The sequence below is a fragment of the Protopterus annectens genome, chromosome 4.part1 (assembly GCF_019279795.1).
Source record: "Protopterus annectens isolate FY-2018-M chromosome 4.part1, PAN1.0, whole genome shotgun sequence".
In the NCBI taxonomy this organism is placed as follows: domain Eukaryota; kingdom Metazoa; phylum Chordata; order Ceratodontiformes; family Protopteridae; genus Protopterus; species Protopterus annectens.
In genome coordinates this window covers 760,363,201-760,383,984 of record NC_056734.1, presented here as the reverse complement: position 1 = coordinate 760,383,984, position 20,784 = coordinate 760,363,201, and the positions used below count along the sequence as shown (strand labels likewise).

General features: G+C 39.2%; 1 protein-coding gene across 2 annotated transcripts in view; it reads right to left on the bottom strand.

Moving 5' to 3' along the window:
* The window catches only part of PLCH1 (phospholipase C eta 1), a 3,453,772-nt gene that overhangs the window by 2,545,794 nt on the left and 887,194 nt on the right, over window positions 1-20,784 (bottom strand). The window contains exon 1 of one of the 2 annotated variants that reach the window (XM_044070510.1): window positions 11,649-12,029. The exons of the other annotated variant lie outside the window; for it this stretch is intronic. Coding sequence (XP_043926445.1) covers window positions 11,649-11,691 — 43 coding nt within the window. The 5' untranslated portion in view covers window positions 11,692-12,029. Of the gene's footprint in view, window positions 1-11,648; window positions 12,030-20,784 lie in introns of those variants that run through there. 2 annotated transcript variants of the gene reach the window in all.

Sequence of the window (20,784 nt, the reverse complement as noted above, 5' to 3'; positions counted from 1 at the left end):
GGTCCTATTGTCCTAGTAGATCTTGATGATTATCTGGGGAGTATGAGTACGATGTTAAGTGATGATACCTACTATTTGAAGACAGACATGGTGGTAATAACCAATAAGGTTTTTCAGGTCTATGATATGTTGGATGACCTAGTAAAAAGCTTTATAATAACTTGGATTCTGTTTAAATATCTAAAAGTTAACAATCCATTGATTCCCGTCATACAAGGCCTCCCCAAGATTCATAAGTCCCTACATAATCCACCTATGCGACCCATTGTCGCAGAGCAGGGATGGCTAACTGAAACGTTCTCGATATTTATAGAATATTATCTGAAGCCTATTGTGGAGGCCAACCCATTCATTCTAAAAGATAGTAAACAGTTTTTGTTAGATCTTTATGACTACACCAGAACCTTGGGAAGACAATGATTCTTATATTTTAGTCACGCTCGATGTTAAAAGTCTGTTTACGGTTATACCGAATGAACTGGGTGTAGTTAGTGTACAACGATTTTTAGATCTGAATTCTGATTTAGATGGTAACATCATAGATTTGTTGGCATTATTTTTGGAAATGGTCCTTGATAATAATGTATTTATCTTTAATGAGGAAGTTTACATTCAGAAGGATGGCGTAGCTCTGGGCACCTCGTGTGCCAACAGCTACGCCAACATAGTAATGGCCGAATGGGAACAAGATTCCCTCTTCCCTTTAAGGGAATTCCAACAGTATGTTGGATTCTATAGGAGGTTTGTCGATGACCTCATTTTTAATTTGGAGGGGTAATGAGGCCCAGTTAGTAGAATTCGTGTCATCTATGAATAACCTAACTGACTTCCTCAAGTTTACACCATGTTCGTCTAGGACCCATATTTCTTTTTTAGATGTTAATGTTATGAGACTTGAGAATGGTTTATTGAACACCTCAGTTCATAGGAAAGCATGCTACAGGAATACTTTATTGCACAGAAGTAGCATGCACCCCAAATATGTCTTTGACAATGTAATAAAGGGGCAAATTATGAGAGCATCAAGGCTTAATCCTTCGGATGAAGGTTTTGGGAATGAACTGTAAGGTCTTAGATCAAGACTGGTTGAAAGATGTTATAAAGAGGTAGATGTCAACAGAGCCATATCAGTGGTACGTAATCTGAGGGCATCCAGTGCACGCCCGTATTTCTCAGAGAGGGGCAATAATTTAAAAATTAGACAATCAACAAGGACCATTGAGCTGAGCATACCAATATATTTCACAAGTGACGTTCAGTATATAAAAGACATTATTGAGAAACGTTGGGAGACACTCCTTTTAGACAATGATATCAGTAGTATTGTGGGCACTAAACCCAAGTTCATATATAAAAACAAGAGAAACCCGAAGCAGTTGTTATGCCAACATCCGATGAGGTTGCGAAACCCATTATCTAGCACTTTGGATTATAATACTGTACCTTGTAATAATTGTAATCAATGCAGGTACATTGACACAGATAGTGTCTTTAAACAACCAGTGACGGGCCAAGAATTTTTCTTTCAGACTAGGACGGACTGTTTAAGTACTAATGTGGTATATCTTGCCAAATGTTTATTATGTCCAGCATTCTACATTGGCAAAACTAATAGGCAGCTAAGAGAACGTATCAGGGAACACATCTATCATATACGTATAGGCTCTGAACACAATGCATTAGCCAAGCATTGAGCAGGAACCACACACACCTTTGGTTTCTGCGTTATGCAGGCTATAAAGCCTAACATTAGAGGTGGAGATATAGATAATTATACCCAGGAATGTGAACTGCGTTGGATTATTCGCTGTAGAGCAGATCAATTTCCAGGGTTAAATGATAAAGTTCACTTGCAACCTATTCTAAAGAAAAGGAGATTACCCAGACCTAAACAGTGATTGTTCTTTAGTATTTTAGAATTAGGTTTAAGTTTTTATTTTAGGATTCACATTTACTCTTATTGTTTGAAGTATTTTTATATATATATTTTTATAGGTGGTTTATGTATTTAGTCACCTTAAGCTTTTAACAGACTAGGTTGACGTCAATGATTTTAACCATTTGTTTTTATCTAAATTCATTAGAATCTATCTTTATAGATCTAATTTTAACATATTTACAGATGTTTTATGTATTTTATCACTTTATTTATTTATACATTTGTATGGCCGGGGAAGAACGGGCTAGTCTAACTGGATATATGTCCATTTTCAGAAGGAGAAAAGGAGAAAAAACAGTAAAAAAAATACACAAAAAACAAAAAGCACAGCAATTAAACATCAAAAACAGTTTAAACAGCTATAAATATAATAATTTTATATAATTAAATTTTTTTTTTTTTTTTTTTTTTTTTTTTTTTTTTTTTTTTTTTTTTTTTTTTTTTTTTTTTTTTTTTTTTTTTTTTTATTATAATTAGTAGGTCTTAATTTGATAGTTTTAAGGCTATTAAGGTTTTTAGAGAAAAGGATTTTAGAGAAAGAAGAAAGGAGTTTAGAAGGTAGAAGGGTAGAAACAACCAGTGGTTAGTCAGTTAGTTTAGATGTTTTTAAAAAGTGGGAAAGAGATTTATGTAAATGATGTTTAAAGTAGGAGAGGAGTGGGAGGTTTACTCAGTTGGTCATTGGGGAATAAGAACAAGGACAAATTATTGTTATTAGCTTTTGGTTATATTCATTAGGATAGATTTAGATTTAGTCATTAGATTTTTGATTTTATTGAGTAGAGGTGTTTGAGGAGATATGGGGAGTATTTAAAGGGCCAAGGGAGTTGTGAGTGATTGTGTGATGATTTGAGGAATTGGAAGTTGGAAGTTCCAGCCAGCTTTTTAGATTAATTCAGACAAGTGGTTCAGTTTAGTTTAGGGTATTAAGACAGTCTAGCAATGTTATTATAGGATACAGCTATGTTGTTGAGGTTCTTTAGGATAGTTTGAGGTTCTTTGGGAGCATAAAGAAGGGTGGAGAGAGAGTAAAGTTCTAGCTATAGTGGATGTAGCTAATTAGTAATGTAGGTGGGTTTTTTATGGTGATAGTAATGGTTTTTTTCTGTTGACTTTTTTTTTGACTATTTTTTGTTGGGGTGGCATTATGTGGGTAAAGTTGAGGTTAGACTCCTAAGAGTTTCCTGGTCAGATCAGGGGAAATAAGGGTGCCATTATTAGATGTGAGAGTGAAGTGTAAAGTGTAAAGGTGGGTAGGTTTGGGTGTGGTGTTTTAGTTTTTAGTTTTTTTAGTTTAGGCAGCGGTTGGAGAACCAGTTTCTACTGTATTGGAAGCTTTTTGTGTTTGGGAGTTTTGTTTAGAGGTTAGGGAGAGGAGAGGAGAGGAGCAAGAGAATCATCTAGTATTGAATACACATGTGGAGTGTGAAATGGCTAAATTGATGTAAATGATGTAAATGGAAAACAAAAGAAAGAGAGCCTAGTATGGAGCCTTGGGACACCCTAATGAGATAGGTAGGTGATTAGATAGGTTTTTCCAGTAGACAGCTACTGCTGTCTTCTGTGGTAGGATGTGAATGAACCAGTGGATAGGATAGTGGATTTATGAGTGGGACTTTTAGGATGTAAGGATCTGGTGGTTGGTTAACCATGTCAAAAAGTTAAGTCTACAGTCTACAGAGAGGAGAGGATATTATTATTATTTGTGCGGTTTTTTTGATATATGGTTTTGTAAAGGCAAGCAAGGTGCTGTGAAGAGGTCTAGGTCTAAATCGTGTTGACAGTTTTTGCCAGTAGGTTGAAGGAAGGTGTGGGTAGCTGTTTGTTGTTGATTTTTCCATTATTTTTTTTTTGCACAAGAGGGAGAGCAGTGCTATGGAAAGTTGGACATTTCATTAGAGTTTCCACCTTTGTTTGTGTAATGGGATAATAATGATTTTTCAGATGGATGGGGATTATACCTTCATTTTCATTTATCATTTCTCAGATGGAGATGGGATAAGCTATGGCTTTAGATGCTATTTGCAGGAATTCTGATGGGAGTTTGTCAGCTGAGGGGGTAGTTGGTTTTTTAAATGTTTAATAGATAGTACTGACGTCAACGACTTCAATTATCTGCTTCTGCTATTTAAATTCTACTTTGTAGACAGATTCTAAAGTCTGAAGAAGCCTATTGGTGAAAGCGCTGACTTTTTTGTCATAATAAAGAGGTCTTAAACACTCTAATGGTGACTCTGTGATACATACAGACTTTGATACTGTCCATTGCTGGTACTTGTTGGATGTATTCATACTGCCGTTTTCGTTCCTGTCTATGATTTGGAATTTGTGGTTGGTTTACTCAATTATTTTCATCGCAGGAATGTGTTTCCCTTTGTGTTTTTTTCTATTACTGCCTGATAACTGTTTGAAATTACCCATTAATGTGAGTCCTGGGACAGCAAGAGTGAATGACTGACAATGAGGACTTACACATACCAATTCCAAGGCTGCATTTTCTTGAAATATTCCCTTTCTCCAGCATATGGTGATCTCAGAATTGATATATATATAAGTCGGGGGATGCAGGGGTGGGAATCATGTTGAGTTGCCAATGGTAGTTTCAGCAACAGCAAAAAGTTCAAAAACGTTTGCCAAAACTATCTTTAGTGAACATAATACATTTTTTTTGCAGGGGGCAAGCTCCCCTAAACACCACATGTGGGAGGGCACCCCACACACTTCAGAACTTGTACACACCAACTCTAAGGTCACACAACACTGGAGAAAAAGGCAAAGTCCACCATCAGAGATGTTAGTCTTGCTGAAAAGCGTTCATACATTTTATGTTTGGCGAAACTAATTTCGCAGATGTGTCATGTTCCACAGGGGAGTTTGCGTTCCACCCCCCCAGAAAAAAAAACTACTTTAAAGGAGAATACAACTCCAGGGCTCACTTGGAATTGTAATAGAGATCCCTACTTAACAGCTCTGTGATCTGGAATTCAATCCTGGCCTCTGGTCACTGTGTGTGCTGTCTTTGTGGAGTTTGCAAGTTCACCTTGTGTCTGCAAGGGTTTCACTAGGTGCTTTGATTTCCTACTACCCACCAAAAACCTTAGCGCTTGACTGCTACACCAAGCTGTCCTTGTACATTTTCCCATCCCCTTGTTTCCAAAGACACAGCTAAAGACAGTCCATAGACCAGCCAAGTTACCTGGTGAAGGATTTTTTTTTTAAACACCTTCATTAAATTATCACTTAAGACATTGGCACACATACATTAATAGAAAAGAAAACAAACCATATTAACATTTTTCCACTCACTTATATTATTTAGGTTTTCTTTCTTTATAACTGTCATCCAGTCCAATATTACATAAATTGCTCAATTCCTGCCTTCCCTTAAAAATTCACTCCTCCATCTCCTCCTGAACATTATTCTAAATGCATTGTTCTACAAATTGCATTTATTTCTACAGTTTGCTCCTTTCCTTTTCTAAAGATCCCTTTTCCAGTTTCTTTATCTCTTTTACAATATTTAATACTTCAGATTTAGTTAGTTTAGATCCTGATTTTCATTTTCTACTAATTACTTTTCTGGCAGCCACCAGAATTCAACTTAAGGCCTTACTATGTCTAGGCAATACATATGCTATGTCCCAACTCTAAAGAATCATGTCCTTAGTTACAGCCATTTACTCTCCCAACATTTCTGACACAGTACTCTGTAGGGAATTTTTAAAATCTCCCAAATCAACTCTCCCAAAAAAACTGTTCCCAGTTAATTTCCGCCCTATCACACCTTCACCATTTGCTACTTCTCTGAGGAAAATTCTCTTGAAGTTTGCTTGAGGTATAAATGCATATGCAAACACTTCCAAGCAAATATCCTAAACCTTCTGGACTTTGTGGCATACCTGGAAGCCATACATATGCCCTCTCATTATTCCTTTGTACTGTAACTTGCTTTTCCAGTCTCATTTCCCAATCTTTTCTAACCTCCTCTGATTGAGTCTCGCAGTTATTATGCAATATTTTATGTGACACCCGTGCCCTGGCCCAGCAATCAAGGAGCCTCAGTCCTCACCATTAACATCAGTGAGGGGCGTCTCATATAGGAGGAAAGGATAACAAATACACACAGTAAAGTGCAATTTCCCTCAAGCGCACAGAGATCGCAGTCAGTCTGGGGCTGGTCGCTCCCTTGCTCTCCAGGTCCCCAATAAGACTCCCCACTGGCACAGTTATAGGGTTCAGATCTCAGCCTAGTGAGCAAGCTAAAACCTCCAGCACCTTCTCTGTCCAACCAGTGCTTCATGTCCCTGCCCAAGTAGCGGACACACACACACATGCACTTTGAGAAGAATTTATATAACCACACAGACACTCCAGGGGAAGGTTGGCACAGGTTCTCCAGCTGTGCCCCCTTTTCCCATCTGCCACCACCCACTAATATTTATCAGCTACTCAAAGGCCCTTAAAAGGGTTTCCAATTATACTGTGCAATATTATCCAATTGGTAGTACTGCCCAGGGCTAAAGCTTTTAGAGTGGCTTTGTACAATTTTACCAAAGGCATGCAAGTACTCTAAAGAGCTTAAATTATCTGCACAAAAACAGACGCCATTGAAAGAGTTTAAAAATATTTAATAATAAATAGTCAAAACACAAGATAATACTTTTTACTACACAGTGCTACTCAAGAGTTCAGAGATCACAGAGAAATACTTAAAATAATTTAGTAGTACAGTTCTGACATCACAGAAAAAAACACAGTCTAATCTTTCTAGTTTCTAGCTATTTCTAAGAGAAAACACAAATCTAAGGTAAACTTGCATATAGAGCAAGACGGTGCTGGTGAGTTGGATGGTCAAGACAAAAATACTTAATGCTCTCTGATTCTCTTGGTTTTTAAAATCACATTCCTGGTTCACATCATATCATATCATTCTTCACACTTCCCTGGGTTCCCAGGCTAACAGAAACTACATTTACATTCTTCACCTCTGGACAGAAATCAGAGCAATAAAGGAAATTTATGCATGCAAATTCTGGCCATTAACTCTGGCCTGAACACAACAGCAAGTATTCCTTCATCTAGACTGGCCGGAGCCGTGTTTACATCAAAGGGTCACAACATGCTTTACTTGGTCAGCAGAGTGCACAGTTGTTACATTTTTGCAGTTCCACATATAACAGCATTTTCCATTTAACACAACAAGCCTGTGACTGACATTAATATTTACAAATAACAGAATTATCTATAAAATTATATCTGGCTAGGCTGGCAGACTTCATCAATCTTCACCCAATATTCACATTTTGTATGCCCTACTAATTTTCCCTTTAAGAGCAGCTTCTGCTCTAAATTCAACTAAAAATTCTACCAGAGAAAGTCTTCACTTAGGACTCCCCTATCCTTTTATTATCAATCACTGGTAAGGAAAGCAGTCTTTAACCAGCAGTTCAAACTTCTTGGCCTCATCTCACTCTGTTACCTTTCTCTCACAAGTTACTTGTTCCCAATACCTTAGTTCCTTTGCCAGTTTTCTCCACTAAATTCAAGCCCCTCATGACTGTTTTCTGTACACCTATTTGCAGTCATCCCTATTGGCAAAATCTCTTTTCTCCATTCTTGTTGGGCAAGTTCTTAGAATACATTCTGCAACTTTATGAATACAATATTCTGTATGGTTATTATTTGCCTTAAACATCTGCATCCAAAATCCTACTTTCTCCTTATATCGTACCCCCCAACACACACTTTATCATCCTCTTCCACTTTGAATTGTAACTAAACATGTAACTAAATTATAGCACTTATGTCAAAGTACTTCGCTCTTAATCAGTATTGCTTTTTTTCCCCTTTTTGGAATGTTTTATTTTCAATTTCTATTCTAATCATTTTTATTGATTTTATTGAAAAATCACTTATGGCGTAGGCAATCATACAAGTATATAAATGAAAACAAACAGTATTGACATATTCTCAGTTACAAACATTATACATCACATATAATCCTCTGCAGAGTCATTGTTAATCCAGCCCTAGATAAATCATTCAATTCCTGTTTTCCCTTAAAACTCATTCCTCCCCCAACCATTATCTCCCATGTGTTGTTCCCACAGTTCCCATTTCTTTCTACGTAGTTTCTTCCTATCCTTTTCTGAAGATCTCACTTTCAGTGCTGTTTTCTTTTACTATATTCACTACTTCAAATACAGTTGGTTTAGACTGTTTTCCATTTTCTAGTAATGCTTTTTTTGGCAGCTAACAGAATTAAACATAGCAAAGCCTTACTATATCTAAGCAATTCAGATCCCGTATCTCAGCTCAAAAATACAATTTCCTTAGTTATACCAATTTGCTTACCCAGTATTTCTGACAGAATAGCCTGTATGGAATTTTTAAAGCCTGCCAAACTTATTATACTCCCAAAAATATGTTCCCAATTACCTCTTTCTTTCCCATCACACTTTCAACACTTGCAATCTACCTGAAGAAAAAAATATTTGGAGTCCGCTTGGCACATAAAAATGCCTATGCAAACATTTCCAAGCATAAAATCCTAAATCTTCTAGACTTTGTTGCTTATCTGAGAGCTATACATATATCATCCCATTATTTCTTTGTGAATTGCTTATCTAATCTCTATTCCCAGTCTTTTATTTATAACTTCCTCTGATTGATTCCTATACTTACCATACAATATTTTATATGCCCTATTAATTATCCCTTCTTTTAACAGCAGCTTCTGTTCTAAATTCAACTAAAAACTCTACCAGTGCTGGCCTTTCACTTATGCTTCCCGTATCCCCTTCTCTTTGCCTAAATTCTGATATCAATCTTTGATAGGGAAGGCAATCTCTAGCCTGCAGTCCAAATGTATTCTTGGTCTCTTCCCATTCTATTAACTTTCCCTCTAATTATTTTATCCCAATACCTTGGTTTCTTTGCCAGTTTTCCCAAATTCCTGGTCCATGTTGCCTACTCTCTATACCCCTAATTGCAGTCATACCTATCAGCAGTATCTCCCTTCTCCATTCCTGTGTTGGCTTAGTTCTTCGAATACTTTCTGATACTTTATGAATGTGTTATTCTGTATGGCTATTATTAGCCTCCTAATATATTTTTTTCAGCCAGTTTACATAAGTTGTTTCAGAAAAATAGTATTACTCCCAACAAGTATCCAAATCACAGTATAACCAGCATTATTTTAATTTCAAGGCTGCTGTAACTTCCTGCACTCAGCAGAGCATGGTTACCTACTGGTGGCCAAGAACAGCCCTAAGAGAACTAGTTTAATAATACATGGCTAAAAGTGTTATACAGCAATCAGATACATTACCTGTGAAATGTTCTATAAACAGGCTGTGGCCCTTGTTACAGTGATACTGGATCCACTGCAGTGCAGAACAATGGATTTTGAGCCATATTCGACAAGGAAATAAATGCATTCCATCGGTGAAGCCACTTCATGTGAAGCAATGTTCCTTTGTACTTTTACAGGACAGTTAACAAATGAACCAAAAACATTCCAAATACACAGGGCTAAGAGAAAGCAAACTTCTGTACCTCAAAATGAGCCAGAAACATTGTAAATGCATACGTTCAAACAAAAAGAACACCTCTCCAACTCAGAAATAACATGCACATTTGACTGAACTATTTATTTCACTGCTGTAGCGCTCTGCTTCAGGTGAAAAACTATTACATATCCTATTAGGATGACTTACTGCACTTCAAAGTTACTTCAGCATATTAAACCACTCAGTGAAGGAGTCAGACAGTACCTACTGAGTAACAAACAGATTAACCATTATAGTAAGTCTGCACTCAACCTTGCCTCAGAAATAGCACTGGATTTTCAAATCTATATTTACATTTTTTTTTTGTTATTCCTCTGCTATCATTTCACTGTAGTAGGCCTAAGACCCATTTCTGCAGCAAAATGGTAAGATAGATGTTAAACTGCCTAGTTCAAGGTTATACAGCACAGCTGCACTCCAGCTGGGAATGCTATCACTTCCCAAAACACCTGAATATACCATCCCATCTCACTGCCTGCTGTTCCATTCTAAATAAAAAATGGTACAATCAAATGACTTGGATTCCCCATGCTATAAAGCATGAACATTTTAGCAATAAGCATTTAAAGCAGTTTAATTAGCCCAGCTTGACCATTTTACAGACTTGTCAGGCAAAGTGCAATAAAGATGCTACTGCCTCTTGCATTATACCATTAGAGAAAAACACCCTGGGAGGTTAAAGGACGTGCTCAAGGTCATGATGCAGCTTAGCTGGTATATTGTTTGTATAGATTTCTAATGTAAGACTACGCTACAACTAACACTGACTATATACCCTGCTATCCACAACCTTGAATGCACAGTTCTGATGTTGTCAGACATTCACTAGCCAGTGAATGTTCTGCACTTTAAGCCTATTCTTTAAACTGCAAAACAGTTAAACATAGTCTAATACATGCATGATCAATATTATAGTGCAAGTGCGTGTATTATACAAGACACATACAAAAAATAAAATAAAGATGCATATTTGTATCACAAATGGATTTTCTAAACAGAGATGTGTTATCATAACAGAATTTTATTAGAATGCACAGAACCTTAGTTCTATAAGGCAAATATTCAACACAATTTTAATTTGTAAACAACTGATCAACATTTTCATTGTCAAACATCAACCACCTCCAAGGATATGTCAGATGTGAACTTTGTTCCATTCTAAAGAAATAAACACTGCATACGGAACAAGAGAAATGGTGCTCTTCAGTATATTTGCCAGAATGCTGTCAGACTTTTACAAACAAAATCATGCACTGCTAATCACCACAAAACATGCTTTTCAGCTTTATGAATTTAAGTACAATTCAACTTGACATTTTACTTTGAAGCAAAATTGCTTGCATCATATCAGGTTTGAAGACGTCAAATTTCATTTCTGTTGCTCACTGTATCTTGAAATAAACATTATGAATGCTGTATATTTCAAACCTCAAAATATGAAAACGAAGCAGATGCATGATTTGGTGCTAGTACTTAAAGTCCCTCAAAAAGCACATTAGCATTATTCAGATGCAAACACAGAGCTTTCATTCCCTACAGCATGATAGCATTCAGGCATAAATCTTATAAAAAATTGAAACAGGCATTGTAAAACTTAAAATAAATTCATAAAAATGCTAAAAAGTAAAGATAAAAGGCACAAACTATGTTAAAATATTAAAGACGACCCAAGCAAGTACACTTGTAAAGCAAGTCAATACCAAATTTAATTCAGGTACACTGCAAGTCAAATTCACTGCCTAAAGTCCTCACTGTTCCATACACAAGAAAGTGAACAATTTCCTTGTGTAACATCAGCAAATGTCCTAACAGCAGTGATTATGACAATAATAGCAAAAATCACAGGCAAACACACAAATACTACCTCTTGAGGATTGTCTCTTTTGCAACTGAGAATCTAAAAAAACTACAGAATGGTTTGCGGAACGGCAGTAAGCAATTTCCTTGGGTGCTGTGAAAATGAGGTACAGAATTATTCTGACGTTATGTTCTGATATGGGTACAAACTAACTCGACCAGTATTAAATTCTTTCACTAAATTACAAACCCAAACTACAACATTTTCTAGCTAGTTTTCACAAAGCCCAAACCTCTATAAGCATTTCATGTTCACATAAAGCATTCTATCATACACTTACCTTTCTCTGGACTGAGATTCTTATATACTTCAAGATCTGCCATTTAAAATGATATTTGTGCTTATCATTGTCAACAGAAATGCAATTCTTTCCTGAACAGCTGCCACAATGTTGGCTGGTTTCATTTTTCCATTGGAAAAATAAAGAATGCTTTCAGAACAATTCCTCAGACCTGTATCAAGTTTGCCATCATTTTCCTCAATGAAGTCTTTCAAAAGACAGGTCCTTGCTGGTACATAGTGCTAGAGAAACATAAATCCAAAGGGCTTTTTAAGAACAGATTTGCTTTACAAGTGAAAAGCACGGCTAGTGAGGAATTCTGTCTGAACCAAATTCGTGTTGCTGCTACTGTTGTCGGGATGTAGCACACAGCAGCAGTCTACTTTTAGCATGAGCATCGCATGCCTACAATAATGATTAAGAGCCCAGAGGCACAAAGTGTGCACAATGCCTGCAAACTGCAGGGTCATACACATGATGGTTAGATGTCTTACTCATGGAAAGTCACTGAAAATGGAGTTAATTGATTTTATTAATAAAATGTACTTTGACAGTTAATTCAGGAGCATACTTTGATGTGAGTGAGTGACAGAAGGCAGCTTAATATCATGTGAGCTAGAAAAGCTTGTGCAACTTAAGTTTGAAAAAACGCAGAGATATACTATAAAAGGATTTTTCTTCTAAATGTTATACTTTCATTCAATACAGCTTGACCAGGAATATTCACGTAGCAGCTCTTACAAAGGCTTTCAAATCATCAGTTCTGCTTGAAAAGACAATATCTTCCAAGTCAATGCCCTCTCCAAATAATAATGTGCTGACATTTGCCTGATGAATTCAGTATGCTTTACATATCTGTACCTAAAAGTGTCTTGGATATGACCATCACATCCATTAGTATCCATGTGTCAAACTCATCAGCTCATATAACCAATAAGTATTTTAAGAAAAATACACAACACAGAAGTCAGGCTAATACGCCTCTAGTAAAAGCGCGCAATAAGGAGACTTGATTGTATATTTTAAAGTATTCTGTTATCAAAATCATGCCATTTGACTTTCAAATACTGCACAACACACAGCTAAAGAACTACATGGAGTTACATTTTTATAAGACACTACATTTAAGAAAAAAATGAAAAACTACATGTGACAGCAAACACTAAAAATTAAAGCACATCTGGTCACAAAGGTGTTTTTTTTCTGGATTTCATAAATATACCAGTAGTTCACATATGCAATCTATCACACAAATTTCAAAGCAGGAGCCCTTGAGTTTCAATCTTCAGAAACTAGCTCCCAGTATAATCCTACACAGACAGCCACATCAAGCATACAGTGATTAACACCTCCCAATTTATGATCATCCTCATTATACACTAAATAAAACTTTTATGTGTTAAGAATTTAGTGTGCACTTCTTCATGCTCGATTAACCACAGCCCTATAATAACCATGAGGAAAGATACAAAAGTTAGGCAAACACTCAAATTAAAGCCATGTAAATGATTTATTATTTGAATTTTCATAAATACTTGCACATGCAACTAAGTATATCTTGTGACTGACTATAATTGGTACTTTGTATTGTTGAAATGACAGCATTTGTACAACCTGCTATTAGCAAGCTGTTCAGCTTTACTAGGATGACCTGGTAAAATACAGTAACTCAAATGTACGCAATTAGCTGCAGCAAACCACAAGTCTTAAAATGATTGTAGATTGCAAGCCTCTCTGAACTTTGCTTCCTGTCAAAGTGCTACTGATGAATGATGAATGGGAATGGCTGTGGAAGGCAGTACAAGTAAACAGTAAACAAGTATAACTTCAGTAATTCGAACCGGGATTCTTCAAAACTCCAAGAATCAGCAGTTCTAAACAAGGCATTAGATCCCTACACTTCTGAGTGGCTTTTATTAACTAATTTTTTACCATGTGTGTCTTAACCATGGAATAAAATAAAATAAAATTTTATTTTAGGGAATTTTATGCAGAAAATATAATGAATGCAAAATTACATGCCACTTCTGACTCCTAACAATGTACAACACCACAATCTCAGAATACTTGTGACAGCAGTTTTGCACAGTGATGGCCCTAACAAATGCAAAGTACCAACGGGTTTGTAGCAAAGCCTACCAATATTACAGCTACATCTGACACGTTATTTAATAAGTTAGGACTGTCTACTTTCTTAACTTTGTTGGTTTTAACAGTTTAGCTTACAGCAGATAACACAGCAACTGAAAATGTCAGGCCTACAATGACGACAGTCATGACTCATCTTAGAAATGATTGCGCACAGGTATACAAAAAACATCTGTTGATTGGACACCTGTACCCTTTTCTAAAGGATGTTTTATTTCCAACAAAAAGTGTTATTGTGTATATGGTACCTGGAAGGTGCGTCACACACTGAGGACTTGGAAAGAAGCGTGTATAAACCATTAACACTGAATTCACTGACCGAGGATAATTTATCAAGACTAAAACATTTAGTAAAAGCAGTAAAGAATTTTTGTGGAACAGTGACACAGAGCAGACATTTAAGAGAATGAGTCAACTTATACATAGATATTCATTCTGAGACACAATTTAATGAAAGAGCAAATAACTATTATACTTACAAATTCCACAATGCTTTGACAGCACCTGTTCACTGAAGAAGCAGACCTGCCAGTGAACAGCCTGTGTTGATTACACTACCTTCTGAATGAAGGCTTGGAAATTAACTCCATATGCATAAGATTTGGGACCACAAGCTAGCTACAGTATACACACTCCTACAGCATAAATATAAGGGAATGTGAACGGACACACGTCTTAAAGTCACTGCAGGATACATGAGAGCCAAAGGGGAGTGCTTCAGGTAGACGACAGGATATGCTGGTCCCCCAGTAGAGTGATGTTGCTGGTCCCCTACTCTCACCTCTCGCACTCTAGTGTTCCCTACACTGGAAGATGAAAGGAATCCGTCAAGTCACAACAGTCAAAAGAAAGGGTATAACGCTGAAAACAGGAAGAAAACAGTAAAAGTAATTTTATATACTCCTTTTTTTACACTGTTGATAAATATTTGCTATGGCACGACCATTATATAAATATAGACAGAATAGACTGTTGTGATACACCTATCGGCTGCAGATACAATCAGCACTGCTAACATAAATAATTTCCCATTTTTGAAGTATAGAGCAGAAGGAAAAGTACAGTTTTGTACCTACCATAAATGTAGATGTTCGAGTGGTTATGCGCTGCTGCAGTCATCACACTTGGGTTATCCTGCCATCAGGCGGTCCCGTAGTCGGCCTGAATTCCAAAACCTTGGTCCGGCGTCAGTTGTCGTCGTTTCTTCCCTGATGTCAGTGCGGCAGGGGTATAAAAGAGGCAGCCGACGCCATTTTCTTCAGTTTTTCTTGCCCCAGATGTCAGGTGCCCCAAACTAAGAAGGCACAATAAGCAGCTTGCAAAACATACCTTAGTGCAAAACAATGGTACTAGTTGTAAGCAAATACACCATATAGACATGCATCCCAAAGGTAGAAGTACATGGAGGTATAAGAAAAGCCTTGTTAGGAAGAGGGGATGGAGGGAGGGTAACCTGGACTGCAGCAGCATAACCACTCTAACATCTACATTTATGGTAGGTACAAAACTGTACTATGTTCATCGTGCTATGCTGCTGCAGTCATCACACTTGGGTAGAGTCCCAAAGCTATGGTTGGGTGGTAGGAGCTAAACTGGGTTAGGTGCAGCTAAGATGCCCTGCAGAACTGCAGTGGCAAACCCAGCTCTGGTTTTTGAGTACAGAGGAAGGTGGTAATGCTTGGTGAAGGTGTGCACTGAACTCCAGGGTAGCTGCCTCCAGAATGTCCTTTGTTGGGACTCCTCGGAGGAAGGCTGCTGAGGTTGCTGTAGCCCTGGTAGAGTGAGACCTAATACTAGCAGGCACTGCTTTCCCGTGGTGTGAGTAGCAAAAGCGGATGCAATGTGCTATCCATTTGGAGATGGTCTGTTTTGAAATGGTCTTTCCTTCTGAGTCTGGTGCATAGGATACAAGGAGTTGGTCAGATTTTCTGAAGGCCTTTGTCCTGTCCAAATAGTATCGTAACTGTCTGTGAATGTCCAAAGAGTGAAGGAGTCTTTCTCCTTTATTCTGTGGGTTTGGATAAAAGGTGGGCAAGTGTATGGTCTGATTGAGAGCCATACTGGATACTACCTTTGGCATGAAAGAAGGGTTGGTGCGTAAAGATACTCTGTCCTGATGGAAAATGATGAAAGGTTCCACTGCCATAAGTGCCTGCAGTTCTGAGAGACTGTGTGCTGAGGTGATAGCCAGCAGCAGGGCTGTCTTCCATGACAAGTACTGAAGCTCTGCTGAAAAGGCTGGTTCGAAAGGAGGAAGTGTTAACTTTTCCAGAACAAAATTTAGATCCCATGTTGGAGTAGGTGGTTTTCTGGGGGGGTCTTATATTTTTTGCCCCTCTGAGAAACTGCCTTAGCAAAGGATGAGAGAAAATGGGAGGAACCGTATCATATTGAGCTGAAATGGCTGAAGCATGGATCTTTATGGATGACAAAAAGAAAGGTCTTTGTGTAGCATCTCAGTTAGATATTGGAGTATGTGTGGAATATCTGGGATGCCAGGATTTAGGCTTCTGGCCTGGCTCCATACACAAAATCTTTTCCATTTGTCTGAGTAAGTTTTTCTGGTGCTGGGCCTCCTGGCCTCCAAAATGACATTCTGGACATCCTTTGAGAGAAGTGTTGTTTGATAATTTAAGGTATTTTCCATGCAGCTAGATCTAAGGTCCTTAGCTGACTGTGAATGATCTGAGAGTTTTGTTGGGTTAACAGCTGAGGGAACTGAGGTAAGATCCATGGAGGGCTGTGAGTCAAGTTTCGTAGTAGTGGGTACCAGTGTTGACGTGGCCAGTCCGGGGCAATGAGGATCATCTGTGGTCTCTCTGATCTGGTTTTCAGTAATACCTGGGTGAGTAGAGGCAGAGGTGGGAAGGCGTAGACTGACAATGCTGTCCAACTGAATGATAGGGCATCCACTTTCCAGGCCAGGGGATGGTAAGTCCTTGTGCAAAATTTTTGATAGCTGGCAATTGTTGGTTGAGGCAAACAGATCTATGTCTGGCGGTCCCCACCTTTGAGTTATCATTGAGAATACTTGTGGGTGTAGTCTCCACTCGTGAGGGTCTGTCAAATTTCTGCTTAATTTGTCTGCCAAAAGGTTTTCTTTTCCTGGCAGGAATTGTGCTTGCAGTTGTATTTGGTAAGTTAATGCTGTGTTCCACAAGTCCATTGCCTGTCTGCATAGTGGGTAGGAGTGTGTCCCTCCTTGTTTGTTTATGTACCACATAACTGTGGTGTTGTCCGTCCTTATTAGAAGTTGTCCTGGATGCAGAAGGTCCTTGAAAGCTGTTAGTGCATTTTTTACAGCTAGCATCTCCTTTTGATTGATGTGTAGTTGCCTTTGGTTTGCAGACCATTTGCCCTGTATGCATTGTCCTGCCATGTGTGCACCCCAGGTGTAGTCTGATGAATCTGTTGTCAAGGTTTGGTTTGGTGGAGGTGAGACAAAAGGAAGGCCCTTGTTTGCTTGGCATGCTTCAGCCCACCATAGAAACTCTTTTTGAAGGCAGGGAATGAGAGTTATAGTTGCTTCGAGGCTGTGTCTGTGCCGGGACCATACACTTTTTAGGTACCATTGTAGTTTTCTCATATGCAGTCTTGCATATGCAATTAGTTGAATGCAGGATGCCATGTACCCCAATGCCTGCAGGAATTTCCTTACAGTGAGCCGGGTAGAAGTTGCCATGTTTTTGAAGTACTGAGCCAGATGTTTTTGCTTGTCTGGCGTGAGGTAAGCCATCTGGGTCGTTGTATTCAAGCTGGCACCCAGGAAAATTATTTCTTGTGAGGGTATTAGTTTTGACTTCTTTTTGTTTACTGTGTACCCTAGGCAACTTAGCAACTTTGTCACAAATGCCAGATGCTGTAGTAGGATGTCTTTGCTGCCCGCTTGGATCAGGCAGTCACCCAGATATGGATAAATTTGTATTCCTCGCTGTCTGTGGTATGCAATTACTGATGCCAGGCATTTTGTGAATACTCTGGGCGCAGTAGATAAGCCAAAGGGCAATGCAGAGAATTGATAATGCGTTGTGCCTGCCAAAAATCTGAGGTATCTTCTGCAATCTTGTCTGATAGGGACATGCAGGTATGCCTCTTGGAGGTCCAACGTTACCAGTCAAGACTCCTTGCCCAGCATGGGAAGAAGCTGCTGTAGTGTGAGCATTTTGAATTTGGGAATGTCCAGGTAGGTGTTTAGAATTGAAAGGTCTAAGATGGGTCTCCAGGCTTTGTCCTTTCTTGGTACTAGAAACAGTCTTGAGTAAAATCCTTGACCTTGCTCTTTTGCAGGTACCTTTTGAATTGCTTTCATGTTCATAAGAGCTGAAATTTGCTTTTGTGCCTCTGCCCATTGGTTTGTTGGCAGATTTGGCATGCCTCTCATCCGTGGTAAAGTGTGAAAATGGAATCTGTAGCCTCGGGTAATAATATCCAGAACCCATTTGTCCTTTGTTATGATGTGCCAATTTTGTGGGAAAAGAGCCAGTTTTCCTCCTAGAGGTGCTGCCTGGGCAATTATGCTCGACAGGCAAAGAGGAAAGTCATTGAGTTTGTTTTCTGAAGGGTTGAGATCTGTCATCTCCCCCTCTTTGAGTTGTTGTTTGCCATTGTCTAGGCCTGAAGGAACCCTGTGCCTGGCCTCTGCCCCTAGGGCGTCTGTACCTGCCCCGTTGGGGTCTGTCTGAAGCAGGAAAGGACCAGTTTTTTGATGGCCAGTTTCTGCTGAAGCAAGGAGGTTGTACCTGTAAAAAATCTAACTGTTTGCATTGATTTTGCCTTTTCTTCCATCTTTTTTAAAACTTCCTCTGCTTCGACACCAAACAGTGTATCCTTTTGCAGTGGAGCATCCAGTAACTTTGCTTTGACATGTTCTGGTAAGGTCTGCTCTTTTAGCCAAGCATGTCTATGTATTACAGACCCTGTGATTGCTGCTCTACATGAGGCCTCCAAAGAATCAAAACCACACTGCAAGGTATGTTTTCCCACTTGTTCAGCTGCTTGCAACAAATCTTGCATCCCTTTGAAATCTAGCTGATCTGTTTGAGGGATCATTTTCCATTTTAACTGAGTAAGCAAGTACTGCTGGTATTTAATCATGTGGAATTGGTAGTTTAATGCCCTCATGGCCAAAGTGGCAGAGGTATACACTTTTTTCCCCCATCTTTCTAATGCCCTGGAATCTCTTTCCGCAGGTAATGGATTCTTAGCAGTAGAGGGCTTAACCCCTTTGGGACCCTGGGAAATGGTTTCTGGGTCTGCAGCAGGGCTTTTATATAAAAACTTGTGAGAGTCAGGGACTCGATAGTATCTGTCTGGTTTAGGTGGTGCTGGAGGTAAGGAATCTGGATTTAGACTGGATTCAGAGTAGACATCATCCAGAATGTCCAAAACAGGAGGAATGGCTAGGGGTCTATGCTGTGGCAAAAGAAGAAACTCACGGAGTCAGAGTAATCTTGTCCTTCCCAGTGAAAATGCTCTCTCATGGTGTGCAGGGTTTTCCCAAAAGAGAAGTCTTCAGGGGGGGAAACAGAGGGAATAGACTCCTCAGCATCTGAGTCTTCATAGAGAGGGAAGGGGTAATTCCTGTTCCTCAGAGTCTGCTGAGGAAATGGATTCCTGGTCAGAAGGAGGTAAATCTTCCTCCAGTCTAGGCCTTTTGTCAGGAGGGGGCTGGGAACCTCTGATAAGGGCAATCAAGTCCTCCGCCATTTTGAGCATCTGTTTTTTAGGCATAGGGGCCTGTATGGGAGTCTGTGGACCTGGTTTCTTAAACTTTGGAAGCTTAGCGGATGACTTAACGGAAAGAGTCGTCGGTTTAAAGACGCCTTCTGAAACCGAAGGCCTGTCCATAGTCTCCGGATCGCCGCCAGGGCTGGTGTCCACAAGTTGAGGAGGAACCGGCTCCAGTGGCCCGGTAGATTCTGACTGAGAGGTAGTTGTATTTTCTAAATCTGCGGTAGTCAGGGGCTGCGTAGGCACCTCACTGAGTACCGAAGATCCGGCGGTAGGCTTAACCAAGACCTCGGTATCTGGTCTAGGTCTAGGCTGCCGGTCTTTGTCCTTGCGTTTTTTAAACATATCGGTAGTCGGAGGTTCCGACGACATAATGTAGTTGAATTTTCTGCCAAAATAATGTCGGGCGGTATCAGCCTGATGCTTAATAGTGCGTTTATTGAACCTAGCGCAAAACCGACAACCAGAAACGTCGTGGTCTGGGCCTAGGCAAGGAATACAATAAGAATGAAAATCCTTATGAGGTATTTGCTTCCCACAAGAAATACAGTTAACTTTGTCTGACATCGGTCTGAGGCAAGAAAAGTTTTCCCAACGGGGTACTTAGCTTTATAGAAGACTTCAGCTGAAATTCTGTTCGAAAATCTCAGGAGCTGGCCGACCGGCACTTGCGAACTGCTTCTGCTTCGGGCACCGCGCAGCAAGAAAGACTGGGGAAAATGGTGTCGGCTGCTTCTTTTATAACCCTGCCGCACTGACGTCAGGGAAGAAGCGATGACAACCGACGCCGGACCAAGGCTTTGGAATTAAGGCCGACTGCGGGACCACCTGATGGCAGGATAACCCAAGTGTGATGACTGCAGCAGCATAGCACGATGAACATCATTATCTTACTGTTCACATACAGTAGAAAATGAAGTATCAACAGCTACTAAGTGCTTTAACTTTTTTAGCAGGACCCAATGAACTCCTTTCTCATTGCTTTGCATTAGTTTTTATGCAGTTTCAGAAGAAAACTTGCACTCATTCCAAACTGGTATGGACTGTAGGTGAAATGAATATAAGTTAACTGCAACTGCTAGCACACACTTAGCTGCTGCAGTGATAGGACTGGATACAACTAGAGCATTTATGTCAGCAGCAGAGAGTTTGCAGAATGCCACATCCTAGCCACAAAAAGAGTTACGGTATTTTTATTCTAGATTCAATCTGCTGCATTAGTCAAGGTATTGGAAGGTCCTTGACTTTCAGCTGCTAC